Genomic DNA, 15,604 nt, shown 5'->3' with positions numbered 1-15,604 from the left:
AGTTTTTAATCCTTTAGCATAGCTTATGCGAGCTGCTGAAAACTAAAGCTAGATTTCTTCATGTTTTACGAACACCTATCAAAGATTCTTAACCTATTTCTTACCAACGTTTCGAAAACGCCCTCTTCTATCGAGTATCGAGGGACAGTTATGTTTGAGGTATCAACTTGAATCCAAAGAAACAAAGATTGAGAAATAATCTAATCGACCGGTTTTTGCACAAAGCTTAGATGTTACATACAAAAAAATTACAGCCGTGTAAACATAACAAATCTTGCTAATTTTCAGTCAGCTCAAACTAGTAACTTTACCGCTGGAAGGTGGACACATGTCTGCGAGTTTTCAGTTAAACTAAAACAAAACTTTCCTGGAAGTTCCAGCTTGTTATCTTTGCTGCAAAAAGCATGGGGTTAAGGAGATGATTCCCCAAAGATTTTTGGTACAAAAATGTGCGTTTTGCTGGCTTTTCGAGGTACGGCAAAACTTTAGCTAGATATATTATTAGAAAATGTCCAAATGGCAAATATTTTAACCCTCAATGGTGGACAGTTAAGACTAAAGCTGTGTGTCATGATTTCGGATTGCAACTATCGAGGCTTGAAAGCAACATTGACTCGAAGGTAGTTCGGTGGCCGGCCGTTCGGTCCGATGACCGTATATGGGTGTTGAGAATTAAGGCAAATTCTTCAACTACAGCTTAATCAACGTACAGTCACCAACAAATCATAAATTCGATGGTACTAGGGACGAATTGAACCGCCCAGTTAGCTTCGAGGTACGATGCTGTTCTAACAAGCCAGTTGTGTTCGAATCTCGGCTAGCTGGTTTTTGTTAGACGGAATCAGTAGGATCATTGCACTGACCCCGTAATTTTCCTGTACTCTAACAGTAGGCTGCGAAGTCTGTCGATAAAGAAGGATAATGTCTAGTGACGGTTAATGCTCAAGACTTTGCTTTGCTTTGCTAGGGACGAATTCTATGACAGGTTCGAAATGATTTATGGGGTGCGCACGACTTGAAAATTCAAGACTCTAGCTCCCAGATCGATCGTGTTTAACGGTCAAAACTTTTTGGAAGTCACAATATACAGTCTTTTCTTAGCGACTTTGACCACGATCTCGACGTAAGATTCACGCAAGGTTATCGAAATCGGCGAAGGCTCGCACTGAGAGGATGTTGCATTTCAACATCTAGCGGTTTACGGCATATGACGTTGCAGTGGAGTACACCAGAAAGCTTGATCAACGAATCGCAGAACAGCAGGACGAAAAGTAATAAGACGTAAGTAGGCTGTGGAGGATCCGCCATAGCGCCAACAACTACGAGGGAAGTGATAGGCACGACGTGGGGAAGACAATCACCCTTATTCCGCGAGTCACGTGACTCAATACGACAATTGTCACTCGCCGTGACTCGCCACGGCGAGTCGAATTGAGTGCTGTCACCTAGGTGACAACCGTGTCACCTAGGTAACAACCCCGTGTCACCTAAGTGACAAACCGTGTCACCTAGGCGACAATTGTCACCTCAATTGCGATGACTCCAAATTAGTTACGTCACTCGTCTCGCAGAGTAAGGGTGAGTGTAACAGCTTGTTTGATGTCGAATGCCAGAAAATGACAAATGAGAAGAACCAGGCCAAGAGTCGCATGCTCACTGCGGATCACGTCAGATCAGAGAAACATGTAAGCTTTCTGCGTATTACGTAACCAGCTGAACCAGTCCCGAAGGTTGCCAACTCGCATAAACGCAAATTCTACAGAACGTTAATGCTCCCGGTAACCCTTAACGGACATGAATCATGGACACTGAAGGAAGATGATCAATGCTTGGGACTTCTGAGTGTAAAATTCTGCAATTGGTGAAAACGCTGTAGATCGCGTGTAAATAACAGTATGTATCCCGCTTTGTGCTCTTGATGTCTGCACCGTGAAGTGCGTGAGACCTGCCATTGCCGATTTCGAGCACTACAGCGAGTGAAGTCTGACAATTGTACGGCGCAAAACAAATAAAAAATTTACGGCAAACTGAAAGATAATCGAATCGCCACTAGACATGTAACAAGTTTTAATTCAACCGATCAATCTGCGTATATTTGACACGAAAATTGATTTGATTCGAAAGTTGATCAACAATATTGCCGGGTAAACAAAATTTCCCTGATTGAATTTCGAAATTCCCTGATATTCCCTGATTTCCCTGATCCAAAAATGAATTCCCTGATATTCCCTGATTTTCCAGGTTTTTCCAGGAAATCGACACCCTGGTTGACTGTGTTGGCAATTTACAATTATTTAAAAGACTTTTCAGCTGTCAAGTTGTACTCGTCAGATTATTCAGGAAGATTAGAACATTTCTGAAAGCTATTAGGGGTAGAATTTCCTAGCTGGTCAAGGTTCTTTTCGGGTGGGAAATTGCTTTGACTGCCCTGGGTGGGAATATCCTTATAAATTTAATGCTTGCTAAGCAGTTTGACTTATGCTTTGCTTGCTGTTAACGGCGGGAATGGCTTCGTCTGGACTGCTTAGCTCAGCAACGGATTACACTGGATGTTAGTTTAATGTATATGTTGAATATCCCTTGTTCGCTGAAAGTTGGGTAATGATTGTACTGGGTATTCTAGCTTGAATGACTTGAGAGTTTAATTGTTCGTAGTCATGCTAGTGTTAGCCATTAGAAATTTGCTGAAGGAATTTGTATCTGTGTGAAAAAAACCAGTCCGTTTTTTTTGTTTTCCTGGTTTATTTTTATTATCATATAGATAAATCGTCTACCTCAAACCTCCGTAGGGGTAAGAGGTGGGCCCATCATCATCATCATCATCATCAGAAGAAAGACTGCTCGGACAACGAATTCCTCTGAACAAAACAAATCATCTTCTTTGAAGAATTCTATTAATCAGGTACCAAAATCGATAATTCCGAACAATACATTTATCAAAACACCTGTAGATATAAAACCATTTCCAAAGGCATCACCACGTAAAAATATGCGAAGAATAAGAAAACGAGGAGATACACATCCTTACAGATGCACCAACGAAATTAAAGCTGGAGGCTGCTCTGATTATTAAACAGGAAAAATATAATGCTTCAAAAATTAAAACCCAACGAAAAAGTTCTCGTCGCAAATAATAAAAGATGTCCAAAGCTATACTTTTACAGATCGATGCACTTAACGATTTCTAAATACTTTTTATACTTTTGAATTAAACTGTTGTATACTAAATAAAAATACTACATGAACTAGGTCCATTTTAACTTCCAAATAAAAGTTGAGCTTTAAAAATATATATTTGCAAATGGATCAATTGTGCATAAACTGGGGATCAAGTCTCCCGCATGTTTTGAATATGTACAATTTTCTGTACTTTCCAAAATATCCCATATCTTTTGTTTAGCGCTACGTATCGCTAACTGATAAATTGTAGGTAGTAAGCTGTATTGTAAACTGCCGAAAAATTAAAAACCCAGGTTTTTTTTTCTAGTGGGCTTTTAAAATAAAAATTGGTAAAAATTCACATCGGAATAACGCAGAAGCATCATCTAGAACAGAAAATGGATAGAATAGAATAGACATGGATTATATTTTCTCAAATGCCAGGAGATGAACACAAGTAATACGTCGCTTTTTGCCTATTTGTGATTATTTGTCCGCTACTCTATAATGCATGCTCTCTTCGTCGACTTTGGATCGTCTAACGGAGCGCAAACAGAACATTCATTAAGGTGAGCGAGTCTCTAATGATCAGCAAATGTAGTAGCACATGATCGCGTTCTTTCGATTTGAGACCACTGTGAGTTATCCGTAATCGCACATATTGAATAGTAAAATCACACGCTTTGCAGCATGGAGTTCTCCGCATAGAATAAGAAGCTTATTTTCCCTATTATCTATGCTTTACGTAGAAAATTAATACGGACACGATACTTTAAAAAATCATTTAATCTTTATTGATCTTGTTGCTATAAGGAAGCATATAGCGTATTCTACTTTTTTTCTGTTTGCAGTCATTAAAAAACGAAAACTCAGTAATGAATTTAGCGACACCATACAAGCAGATTAAGATAACGATAACACATTCCATGATCACAAACTGCGATATTGAAGTTCCTATTTCTAGCCACGAACCTTTATTTTTGACAAAGTAAAAAAAATGTAAACACATTATGTCGCAGATAATTAGCATTAACAAGAAGACAGTCTTTGTATTGACCTGAAAAACAAAAAGTTTAATGTGGATATAATCTACATGAAGATATAATATTCACCTGCGTTAGGATTTGTAAAGATTTTAATGCACATACTAGAATTAATAATGGGATCAGTAATTTAAACACGATTAATCCAGTCATAAGAAACGGTGAGAATGTTGTAACAAATAATCTCACCCAATTTGGATCAAAAGAGCTAACCGTCGCCATGTTCCCCGTTCCAAAAAATGATATCAGCATATATAATACCTAGAAATAAACATCATGAAAATAAGCATAAACAATATATTTATAATTTCATATACAAATGATAATGCATGACGAATATCTTCAGAACCACTATCCTTGGTAAAAATTTCCACATCGGAATAACGCAGAAGCATCATCTGGAACAGAAAATGGATAGAATAGAATAGACATGGATTATATTTTCTCAAATGCCAGTAGATGAACACAAGTAATACGTCGCTTTTCGCCTATTTGTGATTATATAAAATATAACAATATTAATAAAGATTTCAAACATAAACATATTAACGCCAACTAATTGGAAATGAATGCGTTTTAGCTCTACTAGTGATTAAAATTTCACTCATATGTAGGATATACGTTTTTCGCTCACTCATTATTCTTAGGTATATATCACCTAGAATCTGTAGTTATGCCATTACATTTATAAAGTTTTTCTCCTTCCAGTGTTGGGCAATTGAGCAAAAATAATATGCGTTTTAAGCATTTTTACTTTACTTTTACAAGTTCAAATGTGAAAACCAAAACTATTCTTGCTTTTCATATATTGTAAGTTGCAATTTTCCATGCGAAAATCTACGAAAAGAAAGACCAAATCGAAAGAAAATATTTTTGCCGATTTTCGGAAATTCCATTCCCCATTGTTCGAGTTTCCATTTTTATTTTATACTAGCTGACCCGACAAACTTCGTATTGCCACAAATTAACCTGTGTTGTACATAAATCATGAATCTCGGATGATCTTTGTCACAATCTCAAGTTTTGCAAGCCCCCCAGTGGGCGGCGCTTCCGACGGCGGGTCACCGGCAACACTCGCGACCGTCTCGTCCTGAATGATCTAGTGTTACTATAGATAGTTTTTGTGGTCTTGTATTGACTAATGTTTTATGGAAGAGTCTCGAATTTCTCGAGTTCGATTAGTTTTTGAGTTTCGCAAAAATTATTTGTTTATTTGTATGAGAGTCTGTAGACTGTTTTATTTGTCTGAGAGACTGTTTTATTTGTATGAGAGTCCATATCCCCCTACCACAGGGGTGAGAGGTCTCTAACTATCGTAAAATAAATTCAAGACTCCAAAATCTCCCACATGCCAAATTTCGTTCCATTTGCTTGATTAGTTCTCAAGTTATAAGGAAATTTGAATTTCATTTGTATGGGAGCTCCCCTCTTAAAAGGGGAAGGGGTAGTAATTCACCATAGAAAAAATTTCTGCCATCTAAAACTCCCACATGCCAAATTTGGTTCCATTTGATTGATTAGTTCTCGAGATAAGAGGAAATTTGCATTTCATTTGTATGGAAGCCCACCCTCTTAAAGGGGAGATGGGCCATAACTCGCTCTAAAGAAGAGAGGGGTCTCAATTCACCATAGAAAAAAATCTTGCGTCCAAAACCACTTACATGTCAAATTTGGTTCCATTTGCTTGATTAGTTCTCGAGTTATGAGGAAATTTGTTTTTCATTTGTATAGGAGCCCGCCCCCCCTCTTAAAGTGGGGAAATCCATAGAAAATATACCATAGAAAATATTCTTGCCTACACAAACACCCACATGATAAATTTGGTTCCATTTGCTTGATTAGTTCTAGAGTTATGAAGAAATTTGTATTTCGTTTGTATGAGAGCCCCCCCTCTTAAAAAGGTAAGGGGTCCTAATTCATCATAGAAAAAATGGTTGCCTCCAAAAACACCCACATGCCAAATATGGTTCCATTTGCTTGATTAGTTCTCGAATTATGAGGAAATTTGTATTTCATTTGTGTAGAAGCACCCCATCTTAAAGTTGGGAGAGGTCCTAATTCACCATAGAAAATATTTTTGCCTCCAGAAACCTCCACATGCTAAATTTGGTTCTATTTGCTTGATTAGTTCTCGAGTTATGAGGAAATTTGAATTTCATTTGTATAGGAGCCCCCCCTCCTAAAGTGGGTGGGGGTCCCAATTCATCATAGAAAAAAATTTTGTCTCCAAAAACACCCACGTGCCAAATTTGGTTCCATTTGCTTGATTAGTTCTCGAGTTATGAGGAAATTTGCATTTCGTTTGTATAGGAGCCCCCCCTCTTAAAGTTGGGAGGGGTCCTAATTTACCATAGAAAATATTCTTGCCCTCGAAAACTTACACATGCCAAATTTGGTTTCATTTGCTTGATTAGCTCTTGAGTTATGAGGAAATTTGCATTTCATTTGTATAGGAGCCCCCCTCCTAAAGTGAGGAGGGGTTCCAGTTCATCATAGAAAAAATTTTTGGCTTCAAAAACACCCACGTGTCAAATTTGGTTCCATTTGCTTGATTAGTTCTCGAGTTATAAGGAAATTTGTATTTCGTTTGTATAGGAGCCCCCCCTCTTAAAGTGGGGATGGGTTCTAATTCACCATAGAAAATATTCATGCCCTAGAAAACTTTCACATGCCAAATTTGGTTCCATTTGCTTGATTAATTTTCGAGTTATGAGGAAATTTGCATTTCAGTTGTATAGGAGCCCCCCTGCCTAAAGTGGGGAGGGGTCCCAATTCATCATAGAAAAAAAATTTGTCTCCAAAAACACCCACGTGCCAAATTTTGTTCCATTTGCTTGATTAGTTCTCGAGTTATGAAGAAATTTGTATTTCATGTGTATAGGATCCCCCCCTCCTAAAACGGGGAGGGGTCCCAATTCATCATAGAAAAAAATTTTGTCTCCAAAAACACCCACATGCCAAATTTGGTTCCATTTGCTTAATTACTTCTCGAGTTATGAGGAAAATTGTGTTTCTTTGGTACAGGAGCCCCCCCTCTTAAAGTGGGGAGGGGTCCTAATTTACTATAGAAAATCTTCACATGCCAAATTTGGTTCCATTTGCTTGATTAGTTCTCGAGTTATGAGGAAATTTGTATGGAAGCCCCCCCTTTTAAAGAGGAGAGGAGTTATAATTCCCCTTATAAAGAGGGGAGGGGTCTCAATTTACCATAGAATAAATTCTTGCCACCGAAAACACCCACATGCCAAATTTAGTTCTATTTGCTTGATTAGTTTTCAAGTTATCCAGAAATTTGTGTTTCATTTGTATGGGAGCCCCCCCTCTTAGTGGGGGGAGGGGTTTCTAACCATCACTAAAACCTTTCCTGGCCCCAAAAAACCTCTACATGCATATTTTCATGCCGTTTGGGCCAGTAGTTTTCGATTCTATAAGGAACATACGGACAGACAGACAGACAGACAGACAGACAGACAGACAGACAGACAGACAGACAGACAGACAGACAGACAGACAGACAGACAGACAGACAGACAGACAGACAGACAGACAGACAGACAGACAGACAGACAGACAGACAGACAGACAGACAGACAGACAGACAGACAGACAGACAGACAGACAGACAGACAGACAGACAGACAGACAGACAGACAGACAGACAGACAGACAGACAGACAGACAGACAGACAGACAGACAGACAGACAGACAGACAGACAGACAGACAGACAGACAGACAGACAGACAGACAGACAGACAGACAGACAGACAGACAGACAGACAGACAGACAGACAGACAGACAGACAGACAGACAGACAGACAGACAGACAGACAGACAGACAGACAGACAGACAGACAGACAGACAGACAGACAGACAGACAGACAGACAGACAGACAGACAGACAGACAGACAGACAGACAGACAGACAGACAGACAGACAGACAGACAGACAGACAGACAGACAGACAGACAGACAGACAGACAGACAGACAGACAGACAGACAGACAGACAGACAGACAGACAGACAGACAGACAGACAGACAGACAGACAGACAGACAGACAGACAGACAGACAGACAGACAGACAGACAGACAGACAGACAGACAGACAGACAGACAGACAGACAGACAGACAGACAGACAGACAGACAGACAGACAGACAGACAGACAGACAGACAGACAGACAGACAGACAGACAGACAGACAGACAGACAGACAGACAGACAGACAGACAGACAGACAGACAGACAGACAGACAGACAGACAGACAGACAGACAGACAGACAGACAGACAGACAGACAGACAGACAGACAGACAGACAGACAGACAGACAGACAGACAGACAGACAGACAGACAGACAGACAGACAGACAGACAGACAGACAGACAGACAGACAGACAGACAGACAGACAGACAGACAGACAGACAGACAGACAGACAGACAGACAGACAGACAGACAGACAGACAGACAGACAGACAGACAGACAGACAGACAGACAGACAGACAGACAGACAGACAGACAGACAGACAGACAGACAGACAGACAGACAGACAGACAGACAGACAGACAGACAGACAGACAGACAGACAGACAGACAGACAGACAGACAGACAGACAGACAGACAGACAGACAGACAGACAGACAGACAGACAGACAGACAGAAATCCTTCTTTATAGGTATAGACTAGAAACGCTAACACCCCGTACACTCATTTTTGGAGTTCTTTAAGCGTAGAGCCCATAGATAATTGATTTTATAAAAAAAATCAGAGGGGTTGTGTACAAGACACGACCGCATATGTAGGTGACGCAGGACTACGTAAGTCTCATTGTAGTGATAGTAGCATGTATCCATGCATGTAAACATTCGATTTTTCATGTTTACATACTATATGAAGGTAGAATTAACAAAAGGGCGAATGTCGCAAGCGTCAACAAACCGAGTGAGGGTTGATTTTCCTATGCTGGTCCAGCAAAAAATAACTCTCACTCGTTTTGTTTACATTTGCGACATTCGCCCTTTTATTAATTCTATCTAGATATGCAGTATTGGCCTTGCCAGCGTTGCTGATATTGTTCAGGGTTTTGCGTGAGAAAAAAAGAAAGGGAAGTATTTTTGCTTTTGTCAACACTCACGCGTTGACAGTTCGGCACGAGATTTCCTGTGTGCGAGCAGCCTACGAAATCTCTTTCAACGCTGGCAAGGCCAATATCCAGCTTTTCGCGAGCGATAATAGCGGCTATTCGCTATGTGGGCGAAACGGTGCTGCCATCTTCCCAAGTCACAATCATGGCGAATATTACTATCCGCTTTCGTGCAATGCACTGAGGGGACAGGGGAGTTGTATTCTACTTTACTGTGAGGAAAAATTGCAAATTTGTATAGTAAACTACCCATTCCTGGTAACTAATAAGCATTAACATAAGCAGCAAATCAGCGTATCTGGCATTTTATACTGCACGCTTTTGTATATTTCTTTTTGACTGCATAGGTGTTGTAAATTGGCATCCAAAATTGTATTCCAATTCTTCGTGTCGGTACAGTGGACCCCCGTTCGTTTGAACGATTCCTCATGCAAACTAACGGGGTTGGTTTTTAATTCTTATAATCCCGGAATGCGCACAAGTGTCTCTGCTTGTGGGTTCGCCCAATCCTTTTTCGTCCTTCTACAATAGCTTTAGTGTGAAATTCATTTGACAATCAAATTTGGATCTACTGTAAATCTACCCATATACACTGGCAGGACCTTGAATGGGTGGATTCCCCCCCATACATACATACATACAACTTTACCTTGGGTTTTGAATTACAAAGCATATCCTCCACTCTGAGCCAATAAAATAAGCTTATCGAGAACGACAACAGGAACAATGGCTCATATGAAAGGGAAAGCATCACGTATGGACCAGCGAGGTTCAAAACAATAGCCAAAAAACGAATTTGCAGAGATGTAGTAGCAAACAGTGGAGCAAGTAACGTTAATACTGGAAATATAGAAAAAGAAATTTATATTTATTAACTTGCGAAATTATTTCAATAAATAGCCCCAAGCCAAGTGTCCACTATAGAGTTATTCTGGTAGCTCTACCTAGAAAAACAGTACAGAAATTTGACGTAGAGCTTTACTGCCGCTATTCGCATAACCGTCACATTTTCTATGGAGTTTCCTATATAAATGGTACTGTTATGCGAAGAGCGGCGGTTTATCGCGGTTCACTTTACGGGGTATGTCCACTGGAGCACTCCCAAACTCTACGTTCAGTATAGCGCGTGATATAGCTCTATACCTTATCTAACCTGTTTGACCTACAGAGAACTCTATAGAAAACAATTTCGCAATATGATGCAATCCGCGTAGACGGACCTACGTTATTGTCACCAATAAAAGTTGACGATATGAATGCAGTAAGGATAGAAATTTATTAAAGAGTGCAACAGACAGAAAATGCACAGATTTGCACACATACGTCATAAGGGACGTTGATGAGAGTAAGGCTCTGTACAGAGTAAAACTTACTGCGACGCGACGCGACTACACCCACATGTCGCTAAATGCGCAGTCCTACTTCGACCGAAAAGGGGTGCGCATAAAACTACAGCAAGAAAAGTCGCAGATCGCTTGCACTCTGGCGGTACCCTAAGAGATCGTGGAACTCCGTCATTGCAAATATTTTTCATTAACAACAAGATGTTTGCAGTTTGCAGAGTAGATATATATTGGAGAGTTGTTGGGTAGGCAAAAGTGGCAGCTGCGTACGGACTGGCAAGAGTAAAGTTTTTTAAATAATAAAATAACAGAAATTTTATATTGCTCTATAAATATAGCAAGATAATATATTTGTTTATTAACGTTCATGGTTTTAAAACCAGAAACGCGGTAATATGAAGAAATGTGTTTTGAATTATAGTAAGTAAAGTAAGTTATGGTAGTGTGGTTATAGTCAGCCCACTGCTAGGGTCGGGCAACCACGATTTTTCAGTGTCAGTAACTCGTAATATCTACAGATATACAAGCATTGTAATTTGTATTTATGGCGCTATAAAGCTGTAATGTCGTAGGTAATCAAAAGATCGCTCTTTTTGCTACCAACAGAGTAGTAGTCCTATAGAACCATAATTACTTAAAATTTAATGATGAAAATTTACTTTTTTCAACGATATTGTATATTTAACAATATTTTTTGGGGTAGAGAACTCTACCGTAGAGTTGATGTAGAGTTCTACTGATGAGCTCTACAAGATGTACCGTGAACCCTCGGTAATGTGAATGACACCAGGTTCAGAAAACGCGGGTTTTTGATCTAAATATTTGGTAACTCTATTAATTTTCATTTGTGCGCAGGGCACGAACCCTATGAATTTGTTGTTTTATTTGACGAAAATAAACATTTTGAAAACGAATCAAGTCTGCGTGAGTTCTCAACGCCCAGATTGTAGAAGGTACTAGGAAAGCTGCTTAGTAATTCAGACTTAAAAACGGTCTATTTTGGGTGCTGGAGAGAAGCAAGTTGCATATGACGTATGGTTATTTTTTTTAATGAGGACTATATTACTGGGGTTTAGATTTAAGTCATACCAGCGGAGGTTCACGGTATGCACTACTCTACCTATCTCTATGCACGATTTTCTCTAGCTCTGTCTGAGAAATTCTACAGTGGACACATAGCTAAGCCTTGATTATTTCTCTGTTGCAATTTTTTACTATTAATTGTTACTCACGAAGAAAAACCCATGAAAACATACAATTCGTCCAGTTTGAAATGAATTTTTTATCACTGTTAGCGAAGTAATGTAGAATATTCAGGATCATTGAAAATGTTAGCAGAACCTGAAATCTGCCGTACCATTTGTTTTTCACAACAAAGAAGCAAATTATTAAAGCACATATGGCCAATGCAAATATTCCAGATATCCTAAAAATTAAAAAAGCTTGAAAAACATTCACCAAGAGAAACTAATACATACAATAAATAAGGATTACTAATGTCCTTTTGTGCAACAGGTATTACAGGAAAAATAGCCAAAAAGGTGTTGCTCAATATCACAGGCATTAAAAAAGAGGACCGCTGTTTTACATTTTCCTTTTTATAAGTGCGATGTATTATTAACAACGTGTTAATGACTAGAACACCACTAAGAATTTGACGGTGAAAAAAGGACATCACCTGTGAAATAAACAATTAATATTACTCATTGAATCATTGAAATAAAGACAGTGGAAGACATCACCTGTGAAATAAAGAATTAATATCACTCATTGAATCATTGAAACAAAGACAGTGGAAGACATTCATTAGCCTTACTCTATTTTTTCTTGAGGATTTTCAGTTGAACAGTCGGTTATTTATCGAAAACAGCCTTTTACACTGCCTGACGTTTTGGTATTCGGTTTTGGCCTTTTTCTAAGGAAATATGGTAATGTTTTCTTGTCTAGTCGTTGATTACGAAAGGACGGAAGTTGGAAATTTTAGCGGCCCCAAATGCATTAGTTTGGTGCTAAAATTAAGTATACACCTAAACCTTTTGACCATAGGGCAAAATTAATGTGCACTATGATCAAAAGGTTTATGTGTATACTTTATTTTAACATCAAACTAATGCATTTGGAGCCGGGAAAATTCGAACTTCCGTCTGTTGGTAATCAACGACTAGACAATAAAACGTAACCATAATTCTTTTGAAAAAGGCCAAGAACAAGGGTCGTATCGTCAGGTAGTATAGAAACCCCATTTTCGTTAGATAACCGACTGTACAGCCGAAAATCTCCAATAAAATACAACCCAATCGATCTCAACAACATGATCGCAATGGCGAATATACATAGATAAAAGCTGCTGCATTTATTTTTTCTTTAAATAAAATTAACTATTAGTCCTTTTTACATTTAAAATACATGTTTACCTACACACGAGCTGGTTATAAAACTAATAATCTAATAAAATCAATCAAATTACTAAAATGATCTTACTGGTAACAAAATATCTCAATTTAGCTCAATAGGGTAAACATTCAAAAGGATGAATCGGCATAGGACACGGCAAAGAACAAGAAAACGAGTAATGGATAACGATTAGAAACATGATGCCTGGAATGTCTGAACTCTCCATAAACCGACACGAGCTGGTTTGCTTGCTCGGGGTCGGGAGATACATTGACTCGGAGTGTAGATCGCTGATATTTAGGAAGTTCGGTGGCCAAATTCCAGAGAAACGGAGCACCATGCAATAGACTCTATTGCAGGTACATTTTTCAAATACCACAAGTGGCGGTAGAAAGGCCGAACACGGGATTGGTTTCGTAGTGTTAGAAAAGCAAAAGCAACGAGCTATCCGGTGGAGGCCCGTAAATGACCGTATATGAGAATTAGGGACAAATTCTTGAAGTACGGCCTAATCAACGTATACGTACCGACAAATGATAAATCCGATGATTCTAAGGATGAGCTCTACGACAGACTCGGGAGTATCTGTGGAGAGTACCCAAAACATGACGTAAAAATCATCATCGGAGATTCAAATGCGTAGATCTGGAGAGAGGAACATTTCCGACTTGTCATTGGAAGACATAGCCTTCATTTGTCGACCAATGATAATGGTCGCCGGCCCAGAGAAGAGACTCACCAGCAACGTTACCCGGAGTTTCTACAAAACGGTGAGGTGCAACAATTTTGCCATGCTGTGATGTGTCATTATGACACATTCCAGCGTTACGGGACACAATCAGCATCCATTGTTACCGTGTGAATCGCCTCATGTTTCACCAATATTTTGGCGAATATTTTGTAAAATAGTTGTTTAAAGAGTACTTCATTTCCCACTAGAATGCCAGGGATTTGATGAAGCAGGAACTGATCTGCATAGTAGGGATAGTGTCCCGTAACGCTGGAATGTATCTTATAGTGTTGGCAATCAGCTTACTGATAAAATCAGGTAGAAGGAGCATTGCCAGACATTGTTGAATGAAGAGGTAAACACGGATAGCAGCATGAACAGGGTAAGAATTGTAAACGATGGTCAAGCTTTGGCGTGACCAACACAGAAGGAGGTTAAGAAGGCGATCAGTGAGCTGAAAAACGGTAAGGTTTCTGGGAAGGACGATATTCCGGATGAGCTTCTGAAAGCGGGAAGCGAGTGGTTGTATGAAGCAATTCACCGGATCATTATCAGGAATCAGAATCTGAAAGGAAGAATTTGCCAGGGAGTGGTTGCAAGGCTTCATATACTCTATTTTCGAAAAAATAAATCGACTCAAGTGTAAAAAATATCGAAGCATTCATTCCTCAATTCTTCCTATAAGGTGTTCTCCCGTATCCTGTCTGTAGACTGGGACCGTTAGCAGAGTTCTTCGTCGGCGAGTACCAAGCTAGTTTTCGTGAGGATCACTCCACAACAGACGTTTACCCTGCGTCAATAGGACACCGCCTCTAGTTTCTGATAATAAATAATAGAAGTGAGAGTATGCTTGGAACTAACTATATTTCCCTGTTGAATACAACAGATGTCGCATATTGTACATTTCGGAAACAGCTAGATTTTTCGCAACAATAAATGTACTCAACACAGCAATCTCTCTCATGCATTTCAGTTTCTTTTGTGTTTATCGCTAACCGCAATATAACCAATAAATAGTTGGTAAACATTGTTTTTATTTATTGCGTTCATGTTGTAAAATTTAATTTTTTCGAATTGTAATGTCGCAAACATATTCAGCTCCTGGCTCTCGTACAATATCAAATCACTTTTGATGGGAATCGGAAGCCAAAGTATCGATATCTGGTATCGCAATATATCGGACCGATCCGATACTAAGTAATGAGTACATCGCAACCAAAATATCGATACTTCGATATTCAACGATATCGAAACCCGAAATATTCAAAAAGCTTTCAGAAACGATCCGTCACGGGCTTGCGATGCGGCCCCTTGCCTCGTTTATGTCGCCGGCATCTCCGCACTTCCAAGATACCGTATACATTCCACTGGACAATCTTCGCAGCAGGTTTGTTGGTCAGGCGGGCGCTTTTTAACTAGAAGCACCAGGACTAGAACTGATCAGTTTCAAACAATTTTTCAATAGATTGTTTTAAAATGCAACAAAATATCCTTGCAAGATTTTGTTTTAAAAACCCGGTGATTTGCTGCATAGTTTGTTATATTCCAACAGAAGCAGCTTAAATGCTTACATTAACTCCTATAATCAGAAAAGTGTTAGGTGTATTTTAGATTCGCATAAGTTTATTGCGATTATTATCTAAAATTTTTCTTTCGTAGGTTTAGTTGTGCGCCTAACAGTTGCGCGCAGCTCTGTTCTGGTTGCTCGCAGTCAAAGTATCTCTTTTACACTCACATGAAATTTCGTAAGAAACTGTCAACGCAAAAGCAACAATATTTCT

General features: G+C 39.2%; 1 protein-coding gene across 1 annotated transcript in view; it reads right to left on the bottom strand.

Moving 5' to 3' along the window:
• Positions 1-4,109: 4,109 nt before the first annotated feature.
• LOC128744430 (GPI ethanolamine phosphate transferase 1) overlaps positions 4,110-15,604 on the bottom strand; it is a 188,950-nt gene continuing 177,455 nt past the window's right edge. Inside the window, exons 9-15 of the mRNA XM_053841448.1 lie at positions 12,178-12,377; positions 11,932-12,125; positions 10,006-10,196; positions 4,520-4,600; positions 4,392-4,463; positions 4,272-4,306; positions 4,110-4,216 (exon numbers count right to left, since the gene is read on the bottom strand). Of these exons, the coding sequence (XP_053697423.1) occupies positions 4,295-4,306; positions 4,392-4,463; positions 4,520-4,600; positions 10,006-10,196; positions 11,932-12,125; positions 12,178-12,377 (750 nt within the window). The 3' untranslated portion in view covers positions 4,110-4,216; positions 4,272-4,294. The remainder of the gene's footprint in view (positions 4,217-4,271; positions 4,307-4,391; positions 4,464-4,519; positions 4,601-10,005; positions 10,197-11,931; positions 12,126-12,177; positions 12,378-15,604) is intronic.

This window comes from Sabethes cyaneus, chromosome 3, assembly GCF_943734655.1.
Source record: "Sabethes cyaneus chromosome 3, idSabCyanKW18_F2, whole genome shotgun sequence".
In the NCBI taxonomy this organism is placed as follows: domain Eukaryota; kingdom Metazoa; phylum Arthropoda; class Insecta; order Diptera; family Culicidae; genus Sabethes; species Sabethes cyaneus.
The sequence above is the reverse complement of the archived record's forward strand: the minus strand, read 5'-3'. Positions and strand labels throughout refer to the sequence as shown.